General features: G+C 38.7%; 1 protein-coding gene across 2 annotated transcripts in view; it reads right to left on the bottom strand.

Moving 5' to 3' along the window:
- Positions 1-212: 212 nt before the first annotated feature.
- Positions 213-11,323, bottom strand: part of RUS2 (root UVB sensitive protein (Protein of unknown function, DUF647)) — a 34,388-nt gene continuing 23,277 nt past the window's right edge. For both annotated transcript variants that reach the window (XM_010264016.3, XM_010264017.2), the window contains 2 exons: positions 883-1,005; positions 213-799 (listed from right to left, as the gene is read on the bottom strand). In XM_010264016.3, coding sequence (XP_010262318.1) covers positions 374-799; positions 883-1,005 — 549 coding nt within the window. In that variant the 3' untranslated portion in view covers positions 213-373. The remainder of the gene's footprint in view (positions 800-882; positions 1,006-11,323) is intronic.

Raw genomic sequence — 11,323 nt, 5'->3', positions numbered from 1 at the left:
GATGTTCCCAATACATGGCTGCGATGTGCTGTGACGTTGGTATGAGGTGCACTATGTGAAGAGCAAATCCGATTTCATTGGAGAACACCTTTAAAATTTCTAGTTAACTCCCCTCGGTTCTCTTTCTCTTCTGTTTGATTAAATGCCAGAAGTGTTACAACATCCTAAATACATCGTAAAATAAAAATAAAAATAAAACTCAGTCCAACAAGTGCAATAAGGCAATTCCTAATAAAACCCTCCAAACAGTGAAAACAGGCCAACTAAAGAATCTGTAGATCAACATGCCACTCAAGCATTCATAAAGACCATGTCTGAGGAAGTATTGGATAACAGGAGTTTAAAACAAACGAATAAACAAATATACACAACACTACAATGCAAAACGGCTTCCAGTTCCATCAAGAAAACGATCAGTGTGCCACCCTTTGATCTTTAGTTCAGACAAAAATGATGGGAACAACTTGTCCATTTTCACATAAGCCTCTTGCAAGACTACATCGCTCAGCCCATGACCAGACTTCTCCATCTCTGCAGCATATCCAGCAACCAGCCACCCTCTCAACGCATCTTCACCTGTTGCACTGTGCTCCAACACCATGTCAGTCCATTTACTTCCACGGCTTATCAGAAACTTCTCCTCGGGGAACATTTCTCTAAGTTCATTAAATTTGGAAGGTTTAACAACCTTGCGTAACGCCCTGCCCACCTTCACTCTTCCAGCATCTTCTATAACTCTTTCAGGAAATAAGAGATCTTCTCTATATCTCAAGTCTGCAGGGCTCGATACATTTCCAGTCTAGTTTGGTCCAGCGAAAGAATAAGATGATATAACATATAAGAAAATACAATAATAAAAAAGGTCAGTGCTTGCAATCACACCTTAAGAAAATCAGCCACAACCATTGCTGTCCTCTGGGGATTCAATGTGTTAACAGGAGCTGCTCGTATTTCTTCAGCCACACTGTATATGTGTAGCACAGAAAGAAGAGGGCCAACCAGCAACTGAATAGCAAAATTAGAACCATTAGCTCACTTCTGAATCTCATAATTTATGATGCTGAAATAAAACTTATTTCTTCCTTTTTCCCAAGATAAAAGCTCAAAATGCAGTTCTGCTTGAACCATGAAAAGTATGCAACTTGGCCCTAGATAGAAATACCTAATTTAAAGAGAACAGAAGGCATTATTTATACAGTTGAGACTAATATCAAAGAAACACAGACTGTTCTAAAAATCATGATCAAGGGAATTGTCACTATCAAGGAAAATACATACTTAAGATCAGCAGATTGCCTTCAGACTCAACACATGGATTTGAACTGATGAATATCAAAGATTTGCTAATAAATGCATCTAGTTATTTCATAACATGATTAGATGCACTGCCTCCATTTGTATTTTTTGGGGGTATTCATACACATCAATGGGGACTCAGGGAGGTCCACCAACCATACCGCAAAGAGCCTTAAGTTCCACAGGTTTGATCCCCACCTCCATGTGGTGTTGAGAAAAGAGGTAATGGTGATATAAGACCTCTAATGGTTAATCTTTCCTACATGCATGTACTATTCTCTCTTTCTTCTTTTTCTACTCCTAAGAGTAAGAGGAAGTAACTTTATTGATTGTATTACACGTGGCAAAAAGTGATTACACGAGAGGAGGATGCAAATAGATGTACAAAATTTTTGACAACCCTTGCCATAAGAAAATGGCTGGTCTATCAAGGAATTAAGGCAGTTTAGGACTGTTTTGTGAGCTGAATCCCCATGTGAAGAGACTAACTTTTGCTTCAGCAGAGACAACATCCCCTTTGGATCCAAATATGGCTGAAAAGTGCTACCATCGAACAGTAGTCTAAGCTCCCTTTGAAAGGCATATGGAAGACCAGTCTTAGGTGATGCACTAGGAAAAGGCTGGAGAATCTCAACTTGAGGCTTCTCCATCACTATATGAGGTCCTTTCAACACCCTACAGTAAGAATGACAACGGGGCGGGTTCGGGGCAGGGAACATATTCCCCGTCCCCAACCCCGATTGTAAAAGTATCCCCTATCCCCATCCCCGATCCCCGTCGGGGATAAATTTTGTCCTCCATCCCCGATCCCCAACGAGGGGATTCCCCACGGGGACTCGAATCCCTGAAATTTTTTATATATAACAGTATTTATTTGAAAAATAAATTTACTTAAAATAAATAAATATTTTAAATTATAAATAATTTTTTAACTATGTTTTGATATATATATAATATAAATAATATAATATATATTTAATATATAATATAAATCAAATAATAATAAATATATATACATAATCGGGGTCGGGGTAGGGTGGGGACCTCAATCCCCATCCCCGACCCTGATCCCAATCAGGGATTCCTATTAATCCCCATCCCTGTCCCCGCCCCACCAAAACAATCCCCATCCCCGACCCGATGGGGTCGGGGAAGTCGGGTCCCCGCCAAGGATGGGGAAAATTGCCATCCCTACCCTACAGTAGGATTCCTTAATTCTTTTTCTTTTTTTTTTTTGAAGAAGAAGAAGGTAAGGTAAAGATTAATTTAAAAAGGGAGGGGTATACAAGGTGTATAAAAAGAAAAGCTTAACACAACCCCCGCAGGCCCAAAAAACACGGAAAAAAAAAAAACAAAAAAAAAGCTTGACCACAACTACCAGACTCCACAAGAACCCAAAAACAAAGCCTGCCCAACACCTCAGCAGGCCCAAACAGGACTACAACAACAATGGCACTAAAAAACTGAATCTGGAAGATCAAAGCAGTTTACTTGCTATCTTCCTCTTCCTCTTGTACCCCTCCGGTGCTTCATGTTCCTCTAGAGTTTGGTTTTGCAACCACCATGTCATAGAAGTCCGCCAACTGTCTGGATTTCCTGCTCCCAAGGAGATAATGCAAACTGTCAAAGGAGTACCCCGACCAGATGCAATCCAAATCCGAATCCAAACCCAAACCAGAACTTAGATCCACAACTGGACTGCGGGCCTTCAAAACTTCGCTCTCCTTAGCTTTAAGCCATTCGTGCACTTGAACCTCTTCACCAGCTACAAAAGACACCCCAAGCAGCCTGCCAAAGACAACCCCACCTCCAGTTAAGCTTCAGATGCTTCCAATCACTAATGAGAGGATAGGTCCTACACCACCATCTCCAGTACCTTCCTTCCTAGACCCAGTGTTTTAAAAGCAAAAGGCGCAAAAAAGGCGCAAGGGCCATTTTGCACCTGAGGTGCAAGGCACAAGGCGAGGTGTGTGCCTTTTTGAGGCAAGGCGTACAATTTAAAAAAAAAAAAAAAGTCAAAAAAATTTCAAAAAAAAGCCAAAAAATCAAAAATTATAAAAGATAATTAATAAAAATATAAACTTAAATTTTGAAATAAATGTTTTAAAAAACATATTATCTAAAATTAAAATACATAAACATAATATGTAAAGCATATTCAAATGAGAATTTAAAAATGAGATCAAACATAAAAAACATTTTCAAGCATATAAATCCCACAATCTCTTTTTTCTCAATTAAATCAAGTAGCTAATGTGACATATTACATTTCTAATTCTACGAGCCACCTTTGTGCCATGCCCCTCGAGGCAAGACCAAACAAGTCCATGTTAGGGTCTTAAATTCTGAGTTTTCACACAAAAAACTAATGACTTTATAGTTTTAATTGCTTTTAAGAAGATATGTTATTAGGCTGAATGAATGGACAACATTACCAAATATCTTCTTAAAAGCAATTAAAACTATAAAATCATTATTTTTTGTGTGAAAACTCAGAATTTAAGACCCTAACATGGACTTGTTTGGGCTGGCCTCAAGGGGCATGGCACGAGGGTCCGAGGGCAGAGACCCTGGCCCAGCCACTAGACTCAAAAAAATGAAAACGCATCGAATTTTCAAAAGGCGCACGCCTAGGCTATGAATGGACTGCGCCTAGGACCTGGGCGAGGCGCCTACCCTAAAATGCACTTCCAAACACCTACCCATTGTTGTGAGGAAAGTTAAGAGGAAATGTATAGCTCATTGCATTTCCAAACACCTTTCTTACATCTTGTTGTTCCCTTCCTACTATTCTTTCCTAGCCTATATTTCCTCACAACCCATTCCCAAGTACATAACTAAAGCCTTGGCCAAACCAAAGTGGACTGATGCTATGAGAGCTAAACTAGAAGTACTTCATAAGAACAATACCTGGGACATTGTTGACTTGCCTGTTGGGAAGGAGCCTGTTGGTTGTAAGTGGGTTTACACCATCAAGTATTATGTTGATGGGACAACTAAGAGATATAAGGCACGACTTGTTGCCAAGGGGTATACCCAAGTGTATGGGTTAGCTTTGGCAATGAGTTGTGATTGGCCCCTTTATCAATTTGATGTTAAGAATGCATTCTTGACTGGTGAACTAACACCAAAAGTAGATATGTCCATTCCCCCTGGTTCAGTTTGGTTACACTCAAACTCAATCAGATCATACCCTCTTTATTAAGACTAGAGATAACAATTTGACCCATTCCCGTGGGACTCCACGCCACCACCTGCCCCGCCCTGGTCAGGGTTCAGTGCAGGTTTCAAGAAAACCCAATACTCTAGGAACCGGGGATGCTATTTGTCCACCCTGACTCCAGCCCTAAACACGCCCCAAACTATATTATATTACATAATAAATATAACTTTTAATATATGGTAATATATATTATCTTTTATTATAATATTATATATTATATTATACTATATTATATTACAAAATATAATATAGTTCTAGCCTTCTAGGTAGGTTTCAAAAAAATAAAGAAAAAACAAATTTGTAAGTATGCAAGTAGGAATGACCAGGGCAGGGCGGGGCAAATTTGGGGATCCCCATTTCCTGCGAGAACGAGGATAGGGTTGGGATTTCTAGCCCCAGTGGGGTTCGGGGTGGGGCATTTGTGTTCGGGGTCAAGGACAAGACATGCAAAATTTGGCCCTGCCCTGCGCCATTGCCATTCCTAGTTAGGAAGAGAGATACTCAGGTTGCCTTCCTTACTGCTTATGTGGACGATATTATTTACTGGCAAAGATATACAACAAGTTAATGATCTCAAGAGGTTCCTTAATTCTGAGTTTGAGATCAGAGGCTTAAGGGAGTTATGATATATCTTGGGAATTGAAGTTGCTAGATCTAAAGAAGGCATCTTCATCTTCTAACATAAGTATGTGTTGGATCTTCCATTAAGACTAGGAAGCTTGGTGACAAACCTGCCTCCACTCCTATTGATATGAATCATAAGCTTTCAACTTATGGAGAACTCTTAATCGACAAGGGAGTATTTTAGAGATTGTTGGGGAAGCTTCTATACCTTTGTATGACCTGGCCAGACATTTCTTATGTTAAGTGTGATTAGCCAATTTATGCATGCCCGCATGAGGGAAGGGTTTTAAGAAGAGGGAGGGCCTAGAAATTGGCTATAGATTTGCATATCCAACAAATTGGAGATAAATATCACAACATATATGGTTTGCCTAGTCATTGTAAACTGCATGGAAAATGGAGTTTCTTATTTTTCTTTATGCTTATATGTTATTGTTTTCCATACTTAGGTCAACCTGCAGCTGCAGCTGCAACTGCAATAAAATATTTCTTCTAGATCTTCTAGAAAACCAACAATGATGATGGAGGATGAGAATTGGTGATAAAAGCCATCGATAGTGATAAAGGCACTTATAAAAAAAAATAGTGATAAAAGCAACTGATTTTCTTAAGGTTTCAGCTCCTATATTTTTTGAATTTTCTTTTCCCTCTTTTTTTTTTGATAAATGAGAGTAATTTTATTGAAATAAATATCAGAAATACAAGCAGCCTAGGAAGAGGCACGAGATGTTACCTCCCCCAAGGACTGAATCATAAACACTAAACATGCCCAAACCTTGGATACAAATTACAAAGTAGCCCAAAAAAGATCACCCCTTGACACCCCTTGCTTGGCCAGAGAATCGGCCATTACATTTGCTGATCTGCTAACCCACTGGAACCTAACAGTCATATTTCTTGTCATCCATTTAACTTTCTTTAACAGATCCCTGTAGCCCCAACAAACTGTGTCTGGGCTATTCAGCCAGCCCACTACTACCTTGGAATCTCCTTCTACTAACAAATTGTTCACTCCTAATTGACTAGCCATCTGTATACCTTGTACTGCTGCTAGTAGCACTGCCCTTACAGAATCACCTTCACCCACTGGTCCTGAGAAAAGAGACAACATATTGCTGTCTTTATCTCTCAGAATCCCTCCAATTCCGGATGGCCCTGGGTTACCTTGGCAGCTGCCATCAAAGTTCAATTTTACCACCTCCATCCAGTGGGGGTTTCAATTCAACTTGTAACTTGTTCTTAGTGGAGACTGTAGAAGCTACTGTTTCCCAATTTCTCCTTAAGTCATCAAAGGAGAAATCTGCCAACAATTGTGAAGATTTCAGCCATGAGATTGTCTTTGTCAATATACATTCCTTGACTTCAACAATTCTTTCCTTTTCTTGAAATATTCTAGCATTTCTCTCCTCCCATAAAATCCACAAGGTGGGGGGGGGCTCTGATACATTTCTACATTATCTTCCCCCTTTTTGTCAATCTCCCAAGAGCATCTGGAGTGAACAGCAGCTTTACTTCAGAGGGCAAGTTCCACCTGCACCCAAATAAAGAAACAACCCAGTTCCAAATATTGGCAGCAAAGGAGCAGGATATCAGCAAATGGTTACAGTCCTCACCCTTCACTTTACACATAAAGCACCAATTTGGGGACAGACACAAAAAAGGTTTCTTCTTTTGCAAGTTTTCCACAGTATTGATCTTACCATAATAGGCTTCCCAACAGAACACTGCTACTTTGGGGGGTATTGGCCTTGACCAAACCTCTTTAACAGGGAAGATTTGAGGGGAAGGGTTAGAGCAAAGTGCTTTAAAGAAAGATGCGCAAGTGAAAGAGCCAACCGGTTTTAGAGCCCAGACTCTTTTGTCCGGGTTAGTGGGGTCTAGGCACACCGAATCTAGAAGCAACAACAGCTTTGAGACACAATGAAATTCTTCATCCCTTAACCCTCTCTGAAACCCAAAATCCCAATTTAAAGCCAAAGGGCAAACCGGGGGTGAAGGAACCAAGAAATGGGTTTCTTTTTAAAGAGGGAGATAGAATAGAGAGAAGGGATTGAGTGTTCACCCAAGTATCTTCCCGAAAATATGTTGATTTTCTATACTTTTCCTTCTTTTTATTCTCATTAATATGTTGATTTTCTATATTTTAACATGAACTATACTTTTCTTATGAAAATTATAAATAATTATTAAGGAAATATGGTTATGGTACCTAGGGAACTACCCTAGGATCTATGTTTTCTACATAAAAAGCCCATCGCCTAGGCAACTAGGCGACAAGGAACCCCCCTGTCGCCTAGCCTCACCTTGGCACCTTGAAAACTACTGATGACCCCAAGGACTTTTGACATCTTATCCCTCAGGGTAGGATTAGCATTCGCGGTTTAATTCCTATCATGTTATATTTGAAATATTTATTTACTATTATGAAATCATAATGATGTACAGATTGACCCTCAAGTTAACCAAGTAACCCTGGATCCAGTTCTTTCTATAGGGTTTGGAGCTCTTTAGCATTGCCTCAAGCTCTTAATGATGCACTTAAATTAACCACAAACTCTTCCCTAGCATCCAAGATATGGTTATGCACAAGGTTTCTAGCTAGTTTTTCAACATAAAATGCAAAACCCCTAAAGAGAAATAAAAAGAAATGAACACAAGTCTATTATAAGGTTATCAAGATGAATATAGAAATTCAAGCAACCATTCTGGAACAACAACATATGGTGGATGTTGGACATATAAAATGATGCAACTATATCAAGCTTCATGTTCCCACCAAACGTTCAAAAGATAAAATTAAAGATTAATATCAAAATCAAATGGCCATCTTGAACGTGAATGTTTATTATAAAAGGGAAAAAAAGTTGACTTAGAAGTAGAAAGATTACTTTGGGGATCATCTAAATATGATCAATCTGCAAAGGACTAGGTAACAGATCCTTCATTCACCAGGTAATGACTTAGTAAGAAAACCAATTCGCTTGGAAAATTCGTCCAAGTTACATGCAGATCAGCAACCCAACATGGTAAAATTTTCCTTTTAAAGAGTTAATTCATTTTGTGGAATGTTATGGTTATCTCTAGAAGGAATCTTCTGTGTTGCTAACTATCAAAACAAAAAGGCTTAGGATTTGAATACCTAAGTTGTAATTTAGGAAAGTATGAGAACTTTGGAAACCACCAAATATACTGTAGGTATTTGTAAAGATTCTAGAATTATCTATGTGAATTAATTAGTATTGAACCTACATCTAAAAATTGGAAATGTATAATAATTATGTAGGAAGTTGTTAAAGCCTAGATTCATCCTATGGGACCTATATGTGCGTGCTCTTGTAATGGTTTGATACTTTGGTAGAAAACGAAATCATGTAAAAGAAATAAGTGGAATAAAAATAATTCAAGAGAAGCTTGTTTTCAAAACTAGCAGTTGAAGTCATTCATATGTCATATCAACAATGGGGCCTAGGGAAGCCTTATGGGAGATGGAATTGGGTATGGTGACCATGGTCACCACTTGGGACAGTTTTGATTACTGTACATATCTATGTTAGGACAGCCCTATACATGTTTCCAGAGTCATACATCCCCAAGTTTCCACAGCCTCGTATTTCCCAGCTCTTATTAAATTAAGCTTTTTTATAATAAATAAAAAAGAAAATTTATTAAAAGAAAAAAAAAAGAATTACAAGAGAGGTGATAAGATATCACCCACAGGCAAGCAAAAAGAAACCCAGCAACTTTCCCTCTTCTATGCAATCAATCTAAAGCCCAAACAAAAGAAAAAACCCAATCCCACACCAAATATAGATAAGACCATAAATGGGGAAAAAAACACATGCCTAAGATCCATCCTCCAATAGGGATAGGTATCGCCTGTCCTCCCTCTTTGCCCATCTCAGTGCCCTACTAATAAGGAAAAGACACCTGCCCCATTACACAAACTACTACCTCCAATGTGTGAAGAAACATCCAATCTCAACATTTTTATTCCCACCAATTTTCATTTATATTAAGAGAATAAATGACAATAAAAGTTAATGTACTATCCTGTTTATCTATTCCACACCCTCTAAAACCCTTCTTCCTTTGTGCTTTCTCCCTCTCTCCCAAAAGGTTGGGAGATGCCAGTGTTTTAAAAGCACAAGGCGCAAAAAAAAGCACAAGGGCCAATTTGCACCTGAGGCTCAAGGCACAAGGTGAGGCACATGCCTTTTTAAGCAAGGCACAAAATTACAAAGAAAAAGAGCTAAAAATTAAAAAAAAATCAAAAAAAATGCCAAAAAGGTTTTAAAAAAAATCAAAAAATATTAAACATAATGTTAATAAAAAACATAAACTTAAATTTTAAAATATATGTTTTAAAAAACCTATTATCTAAAATTAAAATGCATGAACATAACATGTAAAGCGTATTCAAATGAAAATTTAAAAATAAAAGCAAACATATAAAGTATTTTCAAGCATGTAAAACCCACAATCTCTTTTTTTCCTTAATTGCATTGCTTCGAGTAGCTAATGTGATGTAAAACATATTGCATTCTTGATTCTATGAATTGCCTTTGTACCACTCCCCTTGAGGCAAGCCCGAACAAGTCTATGTTAGGGTCTGAAATTCTTATTTCTCAAATAAAAAATAATGATTTTATAACTTTCATTGCCTTTTAAGAAGATATTTTATTGCAATGAATGAATGAACAACATTAGCAAATAGGGGGTTCTCGGAGCTTCGATGAGCGAGAGAAGCGCGAAGCCCTCGGCCCAACCGTTAGACTCAAGAAAAAGCAAAAAGCACAAAGTTTTAAAAAGGTGCACACCTTGGCTGAGGCGCAATGCGCATTGAAAGGGGTGCGCCTAGGACCTAGGCGAGGCACATACCCCAAAATGCACCTCGCCTATGCGCCTAGGCATGCCTTTTAAATAGCGTGCGCCTTTTGAAAGGGGTGCGCCTAGGACCTAGGCAAGGCACATACCCCAAAATGCGCCTCGCCTATGCGCCTAGGCATGCCTTTTAAATCACTGGGAGAAACAAAGAGAAAAGAACCACTTTGATTGAAAGATTTTTAGATTCTACAACAAGAAGAAACAAAGACGAGGACCAAACGTTCTCATGGGTGACGTTTTGCAATGTATACTGACTCAACTTGGAAGCTGCAACGTGCGATGAAGACCCATATCGTTCATCTCTTATTCTTCTGGCATTCTAGTTAGAAGTACAGAGGAAAGCATGCATCTTGCATTTTCAAACAGCAGACCTGTACTGTCAAGGAGACTTCAAGGTTGGGTTTTGCATGAACAAAATCAGATTTAGACAGCCCCCTGCAATATAAATTCGCTTGCCTAAAACTTCTTAATCTATTGAACTGCCATCACCAAATATGAAACTTTAATTAACGAGTTTATGCTGATCATCGATAGACAGGTCTGAAACCCAGGTCAGAAATAGAAAGTTTTCTTTTCTTTTTCTGTATTCTGTATTCTGTGGTGGTCTAAACTAAACAGCATCTTGATGATGGGGTCTGTGGAAATAAAGTTTTGAGTGTCCTAATGGTGAAGGGGTTTCAGTCGCAAAGAAAAGGAACGGAAGTTTTGAGTTTATGTTTCATTCAGGGAAGGAAAGAAAGGCAGTTACTATTTACCTTTCATTTTATTTAAATATTATTTAAAATTAAAACATTGTGTCTCCACCTTTGAACATTGATGTGGGGGCTCATGTAATAACACACATGTCATTCCCTAAATGGAAGGACAGAGACGGGCACAGGGGGGTGACAGATGAACCTAACCCCCCTCCAACAAAACCTTACCACCCTCCACACCCACTAAAAGCCCATCCACATCTCCCAATATCAATCCCAATTAATCAGATTTTCCTGAATGTTGAACGCAATCCTTTCTGCTTCTCTTATTAAGTTTCTTCATTTTCTTCACTTTCTTAATGGGCCCAATCCCAAACAATCCCATCTTCAATCTAGCAAAAACCTTCAACACTTGAATAGTGCATTGATTTCTTTGAGGTGTGAACTTTCTGACTGCATTAGGAATTTTCTCAAAATCCTTCGGGTCAAAACATTTGGCATTAATCCTTTCTATTCCAATACTGAATTCCTTTCAAACATCTGATCTGCTGCCAACACACCTCTCCCTTCAGGCCCATCCCCCTTCAGCTCCAACTGCTCT

Source organism: Nelumbo nucifera, chromosome 3, assembly GCF_055504915.1.
Source record: "Nelumbo nucifera cultivar China Antique chromosome 3, China Antique-T2T, whole genome shotgun sequence".
Lineage (NCBI taxonomy): Eukaryota > Viridiplantae > Streptophyta > Magnoliopsida > Proteales > Nelumbonaceae > Nelumbo > Nelumbo nucifera.
This window is presented reverse-complemented; position numbering and strand designations above follow the sequence as displayed.